The following is a 20,299-nucleotide window of genomic DNA, read 5'->3' as shown; positions in this document are numbered from 1 at the left end:
TGCCTGTATTGGCTAGAACGCGATTTTCGGGGCCCATTAGTGTAAATGGTGCAGTTATTGCGTGATTTTCTCATAATGCAGGATTGCATGAGAATGGAACTATCGTGTTACATCAGAATCAACTGTATATTTTAATTAAAGTATGTTAACTTTGTGCTAGAAAGGGAAAGAACTTGCTTTAACTGGCAAAGAAGGGATATTTGTAAACAAGATATTTTTCTCTCAACAATCAACAATACTTACACAGTTTTCATTAGTTTTATTTGTCATTCATGGTGACTTCATCCCAGATTTGCACTGAATTCAAATTTCACCATCTGTATAGTAAGATTTGACCCCACATGGCCAGAACATTAGCCTGCGATTCTGGATTACTTGCCTTGTGACATTATCACTACCTCATTGCCTCTTCCAAAGATTCTACCTTTATTCACAGTTTTGAAAGTATTGGTAAAGGCAGGGATTAGATTGAAATCTCTCAGAATTATAATGGAAAAGAACTGGAGTTCAGCTCCTTCAGTCATCTCATTCAGTAGAGTTGACCATATCAAATTACGCTTTTCAGGTGGTGTTAGATTTATATTGACTAAAACCTTAAGAAATTTCACATATGCCAAAGAGGATGTAAGGAGTTTTCATTGCATTCAGAATTTCTTTCTTTTCACTGGATAAGATGACTATCAAGAGATAGTCAGTATTGCAATAATGGGAAATGAACCAGAGCAACTAAGAACCTGGGCCTGATGAACGTAGCCTAGGATATTAGAGTCATTGCGTCATACAGCACGGAAACAGTCTCTTCAGTCCAACTCATTTATGCTGACCAGATATCCTAAAGTGATTGAGTCCCATTCACCAGCATTTAGCCCATATCCCTCTATACCTTTCTATTCATGTACCCATCTAGATGCCTTTTAAAATGGAAGTATTTACAGTGGTTGCATTAGATTAGATTAGATTCCCTACAGTGTGGAAACAGGCCCTTCAGCCCAACCAGTCCACACAAACCCTCCGAAGAGTAACCTATCCAGACCCATTTCCCTCTAATTGACCTAATGCTATGGGGCAATTTGGCATGGCCAATTCACCTAACCTGCAAATTTTGGACTGTGGAATGAAACCGGAGCACCCGGAGGAAACCCACGCAGACACAGGGAGAATGGGAGGAGTTTGCACAGTCAGTCACCCAAGGTTGGAATTGAACCTGGGACCCTGGTGCTGTGAGGCAGCAGTACGAACCACTGAGCTTTAGATTCTGAAAAGTCCCAGAAGATTGGAAAATTGCTGATGTAACACTTTTATTTAAAAGAGGGAAGAGACAAAAAAGTGGTAACTAAAAGCCTTAACATAGGTTGCTCTGATGAAGAGTCACCGGACTCAAAACACTAATTCTCCTTTCTTCCCACAGATGCTGCCAGACCTGCTGAATTTTTCCAGCAATTTCTGATCTTGTTTCAGATGACTAGCATCTGTAGTCCTTTTTTAAATTATAATTGGAGGATAGTTAATGTAAACCCTGTTATTGGGAAAATGTTAGAGTCTATTCTAAAGGCTGTGATAACACAGCATTTAGAAATATATGATATCATCAAGCAGATTCAGCATGTCTTCATGAAGGGGAAATAATGCGTGATAAATTTACTACAATTATTTGAGTAAGAAACAGGATAGATAAAAGGGGAAGCAGTCGATGTAACGTATTTGAATTTTCAAAAAGCATTTGATAAGATACCACACATTAGGCTGTTAAATAAGACAGAACCACATTGTTGGGACAAGGGGAGAATTTTCAGGATAGCGATGTGTAACTAGAACTAGGGACATAGGGATTATATATTTACAACATATATTAATAACCCAGATGAGGAAAGAGAGTGTACCAGAGCCAAGTTAGCAGATTACATAAAAATAGATGAGCACGGAAACGGTGAGGATGATATAAAAAGTCTGTCGAGAGATATACATAGTTGGGCTTGTGGAAAAAGCTTGGCAAATGGAATATAATGTGGGTTAATATGAGATTGTGCACTTTGGCAGGAAGATTAAAGGAGCTGAGTTTTACTTAAATGGGGAAAGACTATAGAAAGCTATGGAACAGAGGGTTTCAGGAGTCCTTGTTCATGAATCACAAAAAGCTAACATGCAAGTTCATCAGTTAATAGGATAGGCAAACAGAATGTTAGTCTTTATTTCAAAGGAAATGGTATATAAAAGGAGGGAGGTTTATTACAACTATCTAAGACACTACTAAGACCACATCTGGAATACAGTGGAAAGATTTAAGTCCCTTTCTTAAGGAAAGATATTGGAAGCATCTGGAGAAGATTCATTCGGCTTCTACCAGGTATGAAGGGACCACCTTATAAGGAGAGGTTGAGTAGATTGGGCCTACACTAGATGAATTTAGAAGAACAAGAGGTGACCTTGTTGAAACATACGAGATTCTTAAGTGCCATGACAGAGTAGTTTGTGGAAAGGTTGTTTCCCCTTGTGGGAGAGTCTAGACCAGAGGGTATAATCTCAGAATAAGGAGTCACACACTTAAAACAGAGATAAGGAGGAATTTCTTCTTTCAAAGGGTAGTGTACCTGTGGAATTCTTTTAATTTGGTTGAGGCTGGATCATTAAATATATTCAAGACTAAGATAAATAGATTTTTAATTAAGGGTTTCAAGGACAAGCAGCAGCAAGGTGGAGTTGATTATCCATAATCTCATTGAATGGCAGAGCAAACTCGATGGGCTAATGATTTATTTCTGCTCCTAAGTATTATGGTTTTCAAAGAAACAGTAATCAATGGATCATGACACAACAAAGTTTAATTTGGATGAGGCTGGGCATGCGGACAGAAGAGATTCATTTTGATGGGGCTGAGAATGTAAATAAGGATGAAATGTTACAAAAATTATGTAAAAGAAAATGGCATTATGAAATACTTAAAATAACTCCCGAGAGCTCCGGAGAAATATAATCCACTAAAAACAGGATCACACTTGTCAATAATACGTCATGAATGAGTAAAGAGATTAGAGTTAAACTAAAACCAAAGAAATACACATCTGTTAAGTACACAGACAAAGGGAAAAAAAGGGGGACAAGAGAGACAATTTATAATGCAAATAAACTTGCAACAGATAAAACTGGTCCAGATAGACTGCACTCTCACAATTTAAAACAACTTAGTGAAGAGAAAGAGGCACCTAAATATTTTTGATAGTTATATTTAAAACACATGACAAATCAAGACCCAGGAGTTATTATCTAATTAGTTTAACATATGAGAATGGAATAATAAAAAAGTAGTGAGTGCAGATATCCTAAAGGAAGGATAAGCTTGGCTAACCTTACTAAATTCTTGAGAAAAATACAGAGAAAAAAGGTAATTGCGTGGATACATTTGTATTTAGGTTTTCAAAGAAACTTCGATAAGGTACGCATAACTAAGGAGAAAGTGAGGTCTGCAGATGCTGGAGATCAGAGCCGGAAATGTGTTGCTGGAAAAGCGCAGCAGGTCAGGCAGCATCCAGGGAACAGGAGAATCGACGTTTCGGGCATAAGCCCTTCTTCAGGGCTTATGCCCGAAACGTCGATTCTCCTGTTCCCTGGATGCTGCCTGACCTGCTGCGCTTTTCCAGCAACACATTTCCAGCTACGCATAACTAAGGCAGAGGATGAGGAAATTGGGGATAGCAGCAGAATGTAAGTTGTTCACATTACAAAAAAGGACAATGGGGCTAATGGTAGATAATCAAATTGACAAAAGGTAGAAAATGGTGCCTTTTGGGGTTTAGGATGGGGAGACTGTTGTCAACATGAATGACTAACTCAAAAGAAAATCAGAAGTAATAATTTGAAAAGTAGCAGACAACACCAAATTGAGAGGTCTAATTAATAGGTAGGAAAGACAATTCAAAATCAAAGGCAATTTTAATAACCTTGCAGAATAGGTGTCTAATTGGCAAATTAATTATAAATAAACAAGTATGAAGAGATCTATACATGCAGCCACAAAGGCTATAAAAAGGCTGAGTACATTCAAAGTTGGTAAGTCACCAGGACTAGATGGGACATATCTGAAAAAGCTGAAGCAAGTTAGGATGGAAATTCTGGAGAACCAGCCATATTCAGTCTTCCATGCTTTCTTAGATAAAGGGCTGGAGAATTATTCAAAAACAGGAGAAGACTAGCAACTCAAGTCAATTTACCCTCAGTGGTGGAAGATCTTTTAGAAATGATATTCTGGGACAAAATTAACAGTCATTTACGATAAGATTTTGCATTTTGTGTTGGGACCCTGCCATCAAAGTCAAATGGAGTCCCTGACCTGTACTGTGCCCGGACCAGTACTGGCCGTGATTTTCCATGAATGTACAATTAGCTGCCAGAGGACTAGTTGCCTTTCAGTTAAGAATGGCAGATAAGTCAAAGTGAGAATGTCGAATGAGTTTTCAAGCACGATGAAGAGGCTGCTTCCATCTTAACACATGCCCTAAGCAGCTTTGAAAAGTCTAAAGTAAGAACTGACCACAGCCATCAGCTCATCTTTATGGAAGGGGAACTCATCTACAAGGCAGCCTGTGACTGCAACTGAGATCATACAGGCAAGAGGGGTATTTCAGGGTGTGCTGGAGTGGAGACTCCAGGTTTTATGCTAGGAAACAAAGTGAGGTAGCTGGAATGTTTCCAATGGTGCAGCTACTCACAAGCTGAGAGGAAATTTCTAGTTAAGGTCTGGTAATTGGCCTTAGTTGTGTTTTACTTACCTTAATTAGATTGCACTGCCCTTCTGCCCCTGATCCCATCTCCATGACAATTTTGTTCATGGACAAGTGTAGATTAATTAAGGAAATGCACCAGGGATTCATAAAATGCAAATCATATCCAGCTGACTTGATTGAACTTTTGACAGATAATAAAGAAGAGTGATGAGGCCAACGCATTTGGCATATTAAATGTGAATTTCTAAATGTCATCCAAACAAGTGGCTTGGTAGTTTCAGCTCATGGAGTAAAAGGCATGGATATATAGTTAGCAGAGTGACACGAAACTAAGTAATCATAAATAGTTGCTTTTTGGACTGGAGTCAAGTATAGAATAAGGTTCCCCCAGAGCCTGATGCGGAGATCACTGCTTTACTGAATTTGTGTATATGTACATAATTATATATACATGTATATACAAAACTAAATTAAATCTGCAAAAGTCCTCTTTACCAATGCTAAGGGTGCAGAATATATTGAGTGGAGGTTAGATTCTCTTTTGTTGGAGATAGTTGCATGATGCCAATGTTACTTGCCACGGATCAGCCCAAATCTGAATGTTGTCCATGTCTCGCTCCAGTACTGGAGGTGTCACAAATGGTGCTGTACGCTATGCAACCATTAAAAAATACTGCCATTTCTCACTTTATGATGGAGAGATGGCTATTGATGAAACACGTGAAGATGGTTGGGCCTAGGATACCACACTGAAAAACTATTACAGTGATGTCCTGGGGCTGGGATGATCTGCAAAGACTACAGCCATCGAGAGTCATAACTGGATTCAAAACTATTTCCTTCTCCACAGGTGTACGCCTGCTGGGTTTCTCTCATACTTTCCGATCTTATTTCAGATTACCAGCATCTGTGATATTCTGCTTTTACTACAAGGGTCCTTGATGCCACACACAGTCAAATGTCTTGTGGCAAGGACACTCACTCTCACTTCATCGCTAGAGTTCAGCTCATTAGTCCAGATTTGAATGAAGGCTGTATTGTTGTGAGGAACTGTGTGGCCTTAGCAGAAGGACTGGGCCAAATGTAGTGAGCAAGTTATTGCTGAGTAAGTGCCATTTCATAGAACTGTTGATGACATATTGCAGCATTCACTGATGATTGTGAGTGGTCTGATGGGGCAAGGGAATTGGGGACTGTTTGCAGATGTTATATCTGTGTAATTTTTCACACTGCTGTCTAGATGTCAGTATTGTAGCTGTATTGCAACAGTTAAGCTTATGGCATGACTAATTCTGCCATATCTTCAACACTATTGCTGGAGTGGTGTCAGGAGCTATAGGCTTTTATTTCAATTCATTCATGGGAATGGACTTTACTGGCCAGACCAGTAATTATCAACCAGCCCTCATTACCCTGGAGAATGCAGCGGCAGACTACCTTCTTGAATCACTGCAGCCCTTGGAGCACAGGAACACCCAAAGTGCTGTTAGGAAGGGAGGTTAAGAATTTTGACCCTGTGATGGTGTTACAGATTCAAGTTAAGATGCTTTGCGACTTGAAGGGGAACAAGGAGGTGGTATTTCCATGCACCCACTGCTCTTGTCCTTCTGGATGGTCTTGGATTTGGAAGATACTGTTAAAAGATCATTGGCAAGTTGTTGCAGTGCGCCCTGAGCTCATGCACATTGCTACTATCCAGCATTGGAGAAGGCAGTGATTCTGGAAGGTGGGGTGCTGGATGGTGTCAAGTCTCTTGAGTGTTGATTGAAATCCACACATCCAGACAAAGGGAGAGTATTCCTTCTCACTTCTACCTTATAGATGGATAGGCTTTGGAGATGTGAGATATTTGCTGCAGGATGTTTAGTTTCTGACTTTCTTTTGTATTTGTAGTATGGATATGACTGGTACATTTTAATTTCAGGTCAAGAGTAATGCTCAGGAAGCTGATAGTGGGTGATTGTGTAATGATAATGTTATTAAATGTCAAAGAGCATTAGATTAACTTCATTGGAGATGTTCACTGCCTGGCTTATGTGGAGTGAAACCTACTTGCCATTGCCAGCCCAAACCTGGATATCCTTTTGAATGTGAACTGCTTTCATATCAAAGGAGTTGTGAATAGTGTTGAAAATTTGCATGAATGACATTGAAATGGTTAATGCAGGTGATTGATGAAATGATCAACAGCATTTGCATCTTACTACATAGTGTGATCATCCAATTTAGTTCTCAAACTTTGTTGTCAAACGTTCATGTGATAAAGAAAAAGATGATTTCACGGATGGAAGAGTATGATGCTCTAAATTGCTAAATAGCTTTTAAATTTGTTATAGTAATGCCAAATTTTTAAAAAAGTAGGAATGGATATTCTTCACAAATTGTTCTGAATGAGCCTAATTATCAACAGACTAACTACTTATTGGTTCTGTGAAACCTGCTTCTCACACAATTTACATCCTGGTAGTCCTCCAGTTTCAGAACATTAATAGCACATTTCAGCAGGAATAAATGCATTGCATTCACCCTACAATATCCCCTCCCAGCTCAGCTTCATCATAACAGTCTGAAATCCATTCAGAATTTTTTGTAGAAATTCCTGTACAATTCTTCTCCTCCACTTGCCTAAGAAAGTACTTCCATGAACTTCAGATCAGAAATATTTTGGCTAAGTCATGTGGAAGAAATGTCAGAGAATTGGAGTTAAGTTCATCTGATTTAATAAAATACTATTTTCATATTCAATATTTAGAAACCATTTTGGAAATATCTGTTAGCACTAAACAAATCCAAATACTTTAACTTTTTATCCAACTTTGTTTCTAACTGGAGCCCTGACATTTTTCTTAAAATTTCAGGGACTCATCGATCAATGCAGGCACACTGCATGATTTACCTTCATCAAAACTGATAGCGTGTGTAAATGGGAATTCCCCTCTGGAAGTGCTGAACCTGTCCAATACGTAGTTAAAAAATTAATGTGCAATAGTCATCCTGATCACAGCGAAGGAAGGACAAATACAACACTGTTTACACCCTAATTTTCTAATGGTTGTTTCTTTATTTATACAATGGTAGAAAGTGACAGAATAACTGACTCAGTTTGTTTTGCTAACTAGTTAGATGACAGATAAACAGATCATTCAGAACATTCACTGGAAGAATGACCTAACTGACCATTGATACCTATTTATTTTAGAATACAAAATAACCCAAGACTGTTCACATGGAGCCTCTTTTGTTTTACTAACATGACCTCAAAAGCAAATTAATTACTCACACATGAATATGGAGCAAAGTTAAAGGGCGATAAATAATCTGAAAGCAGGCAAACATAAATATTCTAAAGATTAGTTTAATTCAAAGATAGTATAGACTACTAGTTACAAATCATGGTATTGCAGGATTCAAGCCTCAAATTTATGATTTTCAGTATATAGCTTCGTGAGGGTAGTCCAATGTTTGTTTTCCATGCTCTCCATCTTTGATAAAGAAAGTGGTAAAGGTTTTGAATTTACAGGAGAACTTCCAGTGCAATTAGCTGGATATGTCAACATCATGCTCAACGGAGAGAACATTTTTGCATTATTCAGTCCCCAAAATATTACCATAAATTGCCAAAATGGGAATTATGTTTTCAAAACAATTAGGTGCATTAATGATCCTTCCTCCACTTTCTCCTAAGGCTTTCTCTATACAAGCAAAGTGAAAAAATGAAGTGGAAGGGTGGTGTAGTCTTGTAAAAAATAAAAACAAAGAGATCACTCACTTGTGCTTCTCTATTTGTTCTTTGGAGACCATCAACTGTGCCAAATGTTCTTTTACAATTCTCCAACCACTGCATTGAAAGAATAATCAATCATATTTGTAAGTAAGTACTTTAATCGACATAAAAACAATGACAATCTCATGTATACGGAAAGTTATTCATAAATCGCAGATAAACGTTCCCAGATCTTATTCTTACAGCAAAAATATTGCACTACGTAAGTAGTAGCTTTCCATTTTGGGTACCATTTACTGCACACCTTGAGATTTACAGCCACTTTCTTTGTCATTGTGTCAAAGAAGCAGAAATAAGTGGGATAAATAAGAGAGGATTTATTTTAACAGAAGACTTATGGGGAGGCAACAAAGAACTTACAATACAATTCTAAAGAGTGCACTGGGTCACAAGGACAATGGGTGCATGTGCATTAATCTTTGCAGGTGGCAAGATATTTGAGAACAAAACCAATAAAGCATATAAAGTACAGGAGTTGGGAGGTCATGTTGCAGCTATACTGAACATTGGTAAGGCCACTTTTGGAACAGTGTGTTCAATTCTGGTCTCCCTCCTATAGGAAGGATGTTGTGAACCTTAAAAAGGTTCAGAAAAGATTTACAAAGATGTTGCCAGGCTTGGAGGGTTTGAGCTATAGGGAAAGGCTGAATAGGCTGGGACCGTTTTCCCTGGAGCATCGGAGGCTTGGGGGGGTGGGGTAGAGGATTATAAAATCATGAGGGGTATGGATTGGGTAAATAGACAAGATCTTTCACCTGGGGTGGGGAAGTCCAGAATTTGAGGGCATAGGTTTAGGGTGAGAGGGGAAAAATTTAAAAGGAACCTCAGGGGCAACATTTTCACACAGAGGGTGATGCATGTCAGGAATGAGCTGCAAAAGGTAGTAGTGGAGGCTGGTACAATTTCAACATTTAAAAAGGCATCTGGATTGGTATATGAATTGGAAGGATTTGGAAGATTATGGGCCAAGAGCTGGCAAATGGGAGTAGGTTAATTGAGGATATCTGGTAGGCATGGATGAGTTGGACCAAAGGGTCTGTTTCCCTGCTGTACATCTCTGTGATTCTGACTCCATCTGGGATTTGGACCGGAAGGTCCAGAGAAGATCGAGCTCAAGGGATGAGCAGCCTACTCCTGCTCCTAATTTATGTGTTTGTACGTAACTCCACCTTCAATACAGATTTGTCCATGTCTTTGCACAATTAAAAACTGTCCATATTAGTTTTGAAAACTTGAAACTGCATCTACAAAGTTTTGGGGCAGGAAATTGCTGAATTTCCATTACCCATATTGTGTAGAAATACTTCCTGATATAATGCTTGAAATGACCAAAGTTCAGTTTTAAGGTTGTGCCCTTAGATTCTGAATTAACCACTCCCTCTCCCCACCTCCCCCACCCCCCCAGAGGATAGACCTCCTCTGTTTCCATTTCCTTTATCACTTTAAACAACTCAATTAGATTAATAGTGTATCTAAGTTCCCGGAGGAAGTCAGATCAGGAGACAACACTTTCCATTTACGCTTCTAAATTAATTTCCTCTTCAATATCTTTACCTAAAACCCAATCTACTTTTAAATTTCAAGAATCCAAAATTACTCTAAACATTTTAAATTCTTGACTTCTAGGCTGCTTGGAAATCTCCTGAAGAAAGTTCACTTTTGAACCATGATTCACTAAAATATAAATTATTTAGAAGACACAAATCAAAGAGAGGTGATACGTTTTACAAATATAGGTTTACAGAACATGTATAGTGTTAACCACAGATGGCTATTTTGCCCATTAGAAAACAACATTGTGCATATAAAGGCAGTGAAGGCCACTTCCCAAAATACCTCATTCCAGAGATCTGTATAACTCTAGTAACAAAGCAGAAAGGCAATTCTTCATTTAATCAATTTAAAAAGAATCACTAAATCAAATTTGATGGCTGATGCAATAATGGATAGAGTACTCCAGAGGCTGCAGCATCTGATTCAATCAGTGAATGGATTCCAAGTTCCATTTGTAAATCATATTATGCTCATACGTGACCCAATTTAATTATATTTATAACACAGAGTTTACAATAGAAGATACGTGCAAAACCAAGTAGATCCTCTTGGTCCCATCACTGAAATAGTCAAATATTGAAACAAATGTTTAAAGCTGAATATAGCACCATAATAAGGAGAAAGTGAGGACTGCAGATGCTGGAGATCAGAGTCAAAAAGTGTGGTGCTGGAAAACTCACAGGTCAGGCAGTATCCAAGGAGCAAGAGAGTTGACATATAAGTGCTTCATCCTGATGCTCGAATGCTGCCTGACCAGCCATGCTTTTTCATCACCACGCTTTTCGTTACTGTACCATTATACACAAAAGTGAACTTTTGCCTTGGTATTTTGGGCAACATGTTCATGGCATCATGACAATATGAAGGATAAGGATGGCAAGATTTAGGAACCTGGGATGACAAGGAATATTGAGAGTTCAGTCAAAAAGGAAATGGAGGCATACGCAAGGTTTATGAAACTGCAGACAGACAGTCTTCGATGAATGCAAAGATGACAGGAAAGAATTCAAACAATGAATTAGGAGGACTAAAGGAAGCCATGTCTTTTGGCAAACAGGATTAAGCAAAATCATAAATATATAAGGAGCAAGAAGGTAGCTAAGGAAAAGGTAGGTACCTCAAGGACAAAGGAGGAAGTGGTTGAGGTCCTGAATGAATCCTGTGTCGTGGTATTCACAAAGGAGAAAGACATGGTAGGGATATGGTGATACTCTAGGGTACGTCAATATATAAAAAAAAAGGTATTGGCTGTTTTGAGAAGTATTAAGGCTGACAAGTCCCAAGGACCCAATGGGATGCATCCCAGATTACTGAGGGAGGCAGGTGAGAAAACTGCTGGGGCCTTGTATGAAATCTTCGTATCATCTTTGGATACAGGAGGTCTTAGGACTGGTGAATAGCATCTGTTCCTTTGTTTAAGAAGGGCAAAAGGGATAAAATGGGAAACAAAAGGCTGATGAGCATTAAATCAGTGGTAGGTAAATTACTGAAGATGATTCTTCGGGATAGGATTTACTCTCATTTGAAAAAATATAGACTTACTAGTGAAAGACAGCATCACTTTATACAGGGATGTCACAAATTTGATTGAGTTTTTTGAGGAAGTGACAAAGATGATTGATAAAAGCAAAGCAGTAGATGTTGTCCAAATGAATTTTAGCAAGGTCTTTGACAAGGTCCCCTATGGGAGGTGGATACAGAAGGTGAAGTCACATGAGATTTGTATTAAGCTGGTAAGATAGATATAGAACTGGCAAGATAGATATAGAACTGGCTTACAGTATTAGTGAAAGTGCTTTTTTCGGATTGGAGATCTGTGACCAGTGGTGTTCCTCAGGGATCAGTGCTGGGACCCCTGTTGTTTGTAACATACAAAAATTATTTGCAGGTGGCCTAAGTAGTGAGTTTGCAGATGACACAAAGAATGGGGGAGCTGAGGATAGTGAGAAAGATTGCTAGAGGTAACAGGAAGGCTACACATAAACTGGAGACTTGGATGAAAGTATATATTAAACAGAAGAATTCTTAAAAACATTAAAATACAGGGGAATCTGGCCGTACAGACCTACAGTTCCCATAACGTGGCAACACAAGTGGATAAACTGGTCACGAAGGCATATGGCATGCTTGTCTTCAGTCAGGGCACAGAATATAAAAATTGGCAAGTTATGTTGCAGGTACATAGAAGTTTATTTAGACCACATTGGAATTTTATGAATAGTTTTGGTCATTGCACTGTCAGAAGGATGTGGAGACTTTGGAGAGGATTTCACAAAAGGTTTATCAGAATGTTGCCAGGATCGTAAAAGAGGTTTACAAAATTATGAAAGGCATGGATAGAATGGATAGTTGGGAGTCTTTTTCTAAGGTATGAATGCTAATTACAAGGCGATATAGGTTTAGAAGGAGGTAACTTTAAAGGGAGATGTGAGAGGCACTTTTTGTTTTTACACTGACGGTGGTAAATACCTAGAATGTGCTTCCAAAGATGATGGAGGAGGTGAATACAATAGCAACTTTTAAGGGGCACCTTGACAGTTATGACTAGGTAGGGAAGAGTCAGATTGCACAGAGGCAAAAGATTTTTATTTAGAAAAGCGCCATGTGTGAGCACAGTCTTGGTGGAGTGAAAGGCCATTACTGTGCTGTACTGTTCATTAATAATTTGGGTCAGTAGAACAAACACAGATCACCTGGTCGAGGACTGGGATTGAGAAAAAGGCTGGACTACTTCAGAATCTAGACCTGAGAACCTCCATACCTCAAGTTTACAATTTTATTACAAAGTTAATAAAAACACTCCAGGAAATAGTTATTTACCACAGTGCTTACACTTCTGAAGGTGCAAGCTTAAATTCTGCATTTGGATGGATTAATATTAAAATCAAGTCATAAAGGAAAATAATTTATTGACTGAAGTTGTAAAATTGCGAGCATAGCATGTATCTTCAAATAAAGTGGTATAGGGATGGCCACAAAATGCAGAATATTTCTGTAAGGAAAGATGATGAAACTTTGAGGTAGTGTTGTATGGATCACAGGCGTCAGGACTGGAAAACAGCTAATGTAACACCCATAAGGAGGGAAGGAGGCAAAACGCAGGAAATTATAGACCAGTTAGCTTGACCTTGGTCGCTGGTTAAGATTTTAAGAGTCCATTATTAAGGATGAGATTGCAGAGTACTTGGAAGTACATAGTTAAGCAGGGTTATACAGTCATGGAGATGTACAGCACGGTGCAACCTGTCCATTCCGACCAAATATCCTAACCTAATCTAGTTCCATTTGGCCCACATCCCTATCTGCACTGCACTCACCTCCCACCAAGGTTCAAGCTCTCCTACTCTCACTACTTTCTGCAACACCATCTCTCATTTACGCTCCTCCTCCTCTCGACCACCAACCCACTGCCCAATTACTTGCTTGGGACTCCTCACCACCTATTGCCCACATGCACCTGGACTAACAGGGAAGTGCTGAGTTTGTATAAAGGCTCTGGTCAGATATTTGGAACATTGAGTAGTTTTGAGCCCCTTATCTAAGGAGGATGTCCTCGCCTTGCAGGGGTCCAGATGAGGTTCACAAGAACGATTCCAGGAATGAAGAGCTTGTCATATAAGGAGTGGTTGAGGACTTTGGGTCTATATTTGAAGAAGTTTAGAAGGATAAGGCAATTCTCATTGAAACTTACAGAATACTGAGGGGCCTGAATAGCGTAGATCTGAACAAGATATTTCCACTAGTACGAGAGACTAGGACCCAAGGCACAGCCTCATAGTGAAGGGACAGCCCTTTAAAAAACTGAGATTAAAAGTAAGTCCTTCAGCTGGAGGGTGGTTAATCTGTGGTATTCATTGCTGCAGAGATCTGCGGAGGCCAAGTCATTGAATGTCTTTAAGACAGAGATAAATAGGTTGCTGATTAGTAAGAGGATCAAGGGTTATTTAAAGAAGTCAAGAGATTGGAGTTGAAAAACATACCAGCCACAAACGAAAGCCAGAGCAGACAAAATGGACCAAATGGCCTAATTCTACTCCGATATCTTACAGACTTACTGTAAAAGCAAACATAAAAGTGTGGAAAGGTTCTGAAAACTGATGTACAGAAACTAAATGTTTCTCAAGAAACTAAAGTTGCAATAACAAAGCAAAGGATAACCAATACAGTTTCTCATGGACCTACTTCTTCTCTCATGCCGAGTGGATTATCAGACAAACACAGCACCAAGGAACTGCTTTTGTCACATGAGAGATTTTTAAAAAATTGTTAGCAAATTTAGTCATTTGATTTTAATATCTGGAATTTCCATGGACTGAAGATTGTAAGGTGGAAGAGAAGTAGGCTATTCAGATTACTGAGTCTGCTCTGCCATTCAAAGAGATCATGGCTGATCTGATAATCATCCACTCCACTTTTCTGCCTTTTCCCCATAACCTTTATTGATTAATGGCCTTTCTATTTATGCCTTGAATATAGAGTTATAGAATCATAGAGATGTACAGCATGGAAACAGACCCTTCGGTCCAACCCGTCCATGCTGACCAGATATCCCAACCCAATCTAGTTCCACCTGCCAGCACCTGGCCCATATCCCCCCAAATCCTTCCTGTTCATATACCCATCCAAATGCCTTTTAAATGTTGCAATTGTACCAGCCTCCACCACTTCCTCTGGCAGCTCATTCCATACATGTACCACCCTCGGTGTGAAAAGGTTGCCCCTTAGGTCTCTTTTATATCTTTTCCCTCATACCCTAAACCTATGCCCTCCAGTTCTGGACTTCCCCACCCCAGGGAAAAGACTTTGTATATTTATCCTATTCATGCCCCTCATAATTTGTAAACCTCCATAAGGTCACCCCTCAACCTCCGATGCTCCAGGGAAAACAGCCCCAGCCTGTTCAGATTCTCCGTATAGCTCAAATCCTCCAACCCTGGTAACATCCTTGTAAATCTTTTCTGAACCCTTTCAAGTTTCACAACATCTTTCCGATAGGAAGGAGACCAGAATTGCACGCAATATTCCAACAGCGGCCTAACCAATGTCCTGTAGAGCCGCAACATGACCTCCCCAACTCCTGTACTCAATTCTCTGACCAATAAAGGAAAGCATACCAAACGCCTTCTTCACTATCCGATCTACCTGCAATTCCACTTTCAAGGAGCTATGAACCTGCACCCCAAGGTTTCTTTGTTCAGTAACACTCCCTAGGACCTTACCATTAAATGTATAAGTCCTATTAAGATTTGCTTTCCCAAAATGCAGCATCTCGCATTTATCTGAATTAAACTCCATCTGCCACTTCTCAGCCCATTCACCCATCTTGTCAAGATCCTGTTGTAATCTTAGGTAACCTTCTTCGCTGTCCACTACACCTCCAATTTTGGTGTCATCCACAAACTTACTAACTGTACCTCTTATGCTCACATCCAAATCATTTATGTAAATGACAAAAAGTAGAGGACCCAGCACCGATCCTTGTGGCACTTCACTGGTCACAGGCCTCCAGTCTGAAAACAACCCTCCACCACTACCCTCTGCCTTCTACCTTTGAGCCAGTTCTGTATCCAAATGACTAGTTCTCCCTGTATTACATGAGATCTAACCCTGCTAATCGGTCTCCCATGGGGAACGTTGTCGAACGCCTTACTGAAGTCATTATAGATCACACCTACTGCTCTGCCCTCATCAATCCTCTTTGTTACGTCTTCAAAAAACTCAATCAAGTTTGAGACATGTGTTCTCACGCACAAAGCCATGTTGACTATCCTGAATCAGTTCTTGCCTTTCCAAATACATGTACATCCTGTCCCTCAGGATTCCCTCCAACAACTTGCCCACCACTGACATCAGGCTCACTGGTCTATAGTTCCCTGGCTTGTCTTTACTGCCCTTCTTAAACAGTGGAACTACGTTTGCCAACCTTTCTTGAAAGAAAGAAAAAAAAAATCAGTTGTGTTATAGCCAAATGGATAGAGGAACTGACATTATAAGAGACACAGCTGGAATGCGAATTAGAATTCTTGTCAGTCGCTAAAAAATTATATTCTAATAATGGAGACAAAGCAGAAAAGGGCAAGTAAGTTAATGTCTACCTTACAGTACAACAGGCTGAAGTACCTGAAATTGTTCATTCACAGAAAACTCAGATCTGTAATGCAATAAGGAAACTCAACTCCCATAGTTTAGAATGGAAAGTGTGTACATATTTAACTATTTCATGCAGAGGGTGGACAATGCAACACATCCAAGGAGCCAGTAGTCTGCTTACTCACTGCATTTCTGTCGAAGTTAGTGGATTGTGAAGAGCCTGCCAACTGTTGACCTACCAGTTCTAAAACCTCATTAGAATTCAGACTGGAGACACTTGGATTTACAGAATGAGGAGTGCAAAAGGGAAATACTTTTCTAATGATGCTCAGCAGAAAAATGTCATGCTTTGAGGTCAAATTCTTTGCAGCTCACAATTTGTTTATTCTTTCACAGGATGTGCATACCATTGGTCATGTCAGCACTTACTGCCCATTCACTGTTGCCCTTGAGAAAGTGAGTTGTCTTTTGTCTCACAGCAGTTTATATTTAATAGTTACATTCACAGTGCTGTTCGGAAGAGAAAAGTTGCAGGATTTGGACCTAGCATCAGCAAAGACAGCATGGCATGCGGCTTGGAGAGGAATTCGCAAGTGGCATTTCCATGCACCAGCTGCTTTTGCCCATCCGAGCAGTAGAGGTCACTGTTTTGGAAGGTAATGTCAAAAATATCTTGGTGAATTGTTGCATCTCACACATGGTATAAATCTCTACTATTGTGTATGTAGTGAAAGAGTAAATGTTAACATATTAGATAGGGTGCCAAACTTAGTGGGCTGCTTCATCCTGGATGGTGTGCAACTTTTGAGTGTTGTTGGAACTGTGGTTTTTCAGGCAAGTGAAAATTATTCACTGACATTCCAGACACTGAACAGCAATATGTGGTGCTGATGTTGAATGTGATGCAGTCATCAGTGAACATTTCTATTTCTAACATCATTGGGAGGGGGGGGGGAGGGGGGGGAAGAGAGAGAAGAGAAGGTCACGATAAAACAGTTGAAGATGGTTGACCTGAGAACACTAATTAATCCGGGGAATTCCTGCAGAGAGATCCCTTGAAAGAGATTATTTGCCTCAAACAACCACAACTATCATCTTTTGTGCTAGTGGATTCCCACCCACTCCAGTTTTGCCTCGGGCTCCTTGAAACCACACTCAGTCAAATGCTGCCTTGACGTCAAGGGCATTCATTCTCACTTCATTTCTGAGGTTTATCTCTTTTATCCATATATTTTGTGCAGTCTTTTTGACCAAGGTTATACTACGGTCAGGAGCTGAATGGCCATGGTGAAACCAAACAATCTTACTTCTGGGCACCACCAATAACACCTGCTTTCACCTTCCTAATGATCACAGTGGACTAGTAAATGGTAATTGGTCAGGTTGGACTTGCCCTTTTTTTATGGACAGGAAATTCCTGGGCAATTTTCAACATGTCAGTGTTGCAGCTGTCCGGAATAGTTTACACTTGCAGCAGTCATTGTCATTTACAATTTCTTGATGTTATATGGAGTGAAACAAAATGACTGAAGACCACTGTTTCCTCTCAATAATTTCTGGACCTCTGAGGTCCATGCATGACAACAGTTGCTGGAAGCCGAAGCCAATGCCTTAGCTAAATAAAAACTGAAAGGACTGTAGATCAGAAACAAAAACAGAAATTGCTGGAAAAGCTCAACAGATTTAAACTTGTAAGGTGGGGGGGGGAAAGAAACCAAGGGAGATAGTGAGGAAAGATATCAATCTGAGACTGGTACAGTTGAGAAAAGAAGCGAGTCAAACAGTCAGGGCAGGCAGGGACAAGGTCGGAGTAATAAATTAAACTGCATTTATTTCAATGCAAGGGGCCGAACAGGGAAGGCAGATGAACTCAGGGCATAATTAGGAACATGGGACTAGGATATCATAGCAATTACAGAAACATGGCTCAGGGATGGACAGGACAGGCAGCTTAATGTTCCAGGATACAAATGCTACAGGAAGGATAGAAAGGGAGGCAAGAGGGGAGGGGGATTGGCATTTTTGACAAGGGATAGCATTACAGCTGTGCTGAGGGAGGATATTCCCAGAAATACATCCAGGGACGTTATTTGGGTGGAACTGAAAAATAGGAAAGGGATGATCACCTTATTGGGATTGTATTATAGACCCCCTAAAGTCAGAGGGAAATTGAGAAACAAACGTAAGGAGATCTCAGCTTTCTGTAAGAATAATAGGGTAGTTATGGTAGGGGATTTTACTTTCCAAACACCGACTGGGATTGCCATAGTGTTAAGGGTTTAGATGGAGAGATCTCAGCTTTCTGTAAGAATAATAGGGTAGTTATGATAGGGGATTTTAACTTTCCAAACACCGACTGGGATTGCCATAGTGTTAAGGGTTTAGATGGAGAGGAATTTGTTAAGTGTGTACAAGAAAATTTTCTGATTCAGTATGTGGATGTACCTACTAGAGAAGGTGCAAAACTTGACTTACTCTTCGGAAATAAGACAGGGCAGGTGACTGAGGTGTCAGTGGGGGAGCACTTTGGGGCCAGCGACCATAATTCCATGAGATTTAAAATAATGATAGAAAAGGATAGACCAGATCTAAAAGATGAAGTTCTAAATTGGAAAAAGACGAATTTTGACGGTATTAGACAAGAACTTTCGAAAGCTGATTGGGGGCAGATGTTCGCAGGTCAAGAGACGGCTGGAAAATGGGAAGCCTTCCGAAATGAGATAACGAGAATCCAGAGAAAGTATATTCCTGTCAGGGTGAAAGGAAAGGCTGAGAGGTATAGGGAATGCTGGCTGACTAAAGAAATTGAGGGTTTGGTTAAGAAAAAGAAGGAAGCATTTGTAAGGTATAGACAGGATAGATTGAGTGAATCCTTAGAAGAGTATAAAGGCAGTAGGAGGGAAATCAGGAGGGCAAAAAAATGGACATGAGATAGCTTTGGCAAATAAAATTAAGGATATTCCAAAGAGTTTTTACAAATACATTAAGGGCTAAAGGGTAACTAGGGAGAGAACTGGACCCCTCAAAGATCAGCAAGACGGCCTTTGTGTGGAGCTGCAGAAAATGGGGGAGATACTAAACGAGTATTTTTCATCAGTATTTACTGTGGAAAAGGATATGGAAGATATAGACTGTAGGGAAATAGATGGTGACATCTTGCAAAACGCCCATATTACAGAGGAGAAAGTGCTGGATGTCTTGAAATAGGTAAAGGTGGATAAATCCCCAGGACCTGATCAGGTGTACCCGAGACCTCTGTGGGAAGCTAGAGAAGTGATTGCTGGGCCTCTTGCTGAGATATTTCTATCGTTGATAGTCACAGGTGAGGTGCTGGTAGACTGGAGGTTGGCTAACATGGCGCCACTGTTTAAGAACGGTGGTAAGGACAAGCCAGGGAACTATAGACCAGTGAGCCTGACGTCAGTGGTGGGCAAGTTGTTGGAGGGAATCCTGAGGGACAGGATGCACTTGTATTTGGAAAGGCAGGAATGATTAGGGATAGTCAAAATTGCTTTGTACGTGGGAAATCATATCTCACAAACTTGATTGAGTTTTTTGAGGAAGTAACAAAGAGGATTGATGAGGGCAGAGCAGAAGATGTGACCTATATGGACTTCAGTAAGGCATTCGACAAGGTTCTCCATGGGAGACTGATTAGCAAGGTCAGATCTCACGGAATACAGGGAGAACTAGCCATTTGGATACAGAACTGGCTCAAAGGTAGAAGACAGAGGGTGGTGTTGGAGGGTTGTCTTTCAGACTGGAGGCCTGTGACCAGTGGAGTGCCACAAGGATCGGTGCTGGGTCCCCTACTTTTTGTCATTTACATAAATGATTTGGATGTGAGCATAAGAGGTACAGTTAGTAAGTTTGCAGATGACACCAAAATTGGAGGTGTAGTGGACAGCGAAGAGGGTTACCACATACTACAACAGGATCTTGACCAGTTGGGCCAATGGGCTGAGTAGTGGCAGATAGAGTTTAATTCAGATAAATGGGAGTCTAATTCAGATAAATGCGAGGTGCTGCATTTTGGGAAAGCAAATCTTAGCAGGAGTTATACACTTAATGGTAAGGTCCTAGGGAGTGTTGCTGAACAAAGATACCTTGGAGTGCAGGTTCAAAGTGGAGTCACAGATAGATAGGCTAGTGA

The 20,299-nt window shown here is 40.1% G+C and overlaps 1 protein-coding gene across 14 annotated transcripts in view; it reads right to left on the bottom strand.

The window, feature by feature from the left end:
* The window catches only part of fryl (furry homolog, like), a 474,538-nt gene that overhangs the window by 22,327 nt on the left and 431,912 nt on the right, over positions 1 to 20,299 (bottom strand). For all 14 annotated transcript variants that reach the window (XM_043691269.1, XM_043691279.1, XM_043691242.1 and 11 more), the window contains one exon: positions 8,488 to 8,556. In XM_043691269.1, coding sequence (XP_043547204.1) covers positions 8,488 to 8,556 — 69 coding nt within the window. The remainder of the gene's footprint in view (positions 1 to 8,487; positions 8,557 to 20,299) is intronic.

The sequence above is a fragment of the Chiloscyllium plagiosum genome, chromosome 1, assembly GCF_004010195.1.
Source record: "Chiloscyllium plagiosum isolate BGI_BamShark_2017 chromosome 1, ASM401019v2, whole genome shotgun sequence".
Classification (NCBI taxonomy): domain Eukaryota; kingdom Metazoa; phylum Chordata; class Chondrichthyes; order Orectolobiformes; family Hemiscylliidae; genus Chiloscyllium; species Chiloscyllium plagiosum.
This window is presented reverse-complemented; position numbering and strand designations above follow the sequence as displayed.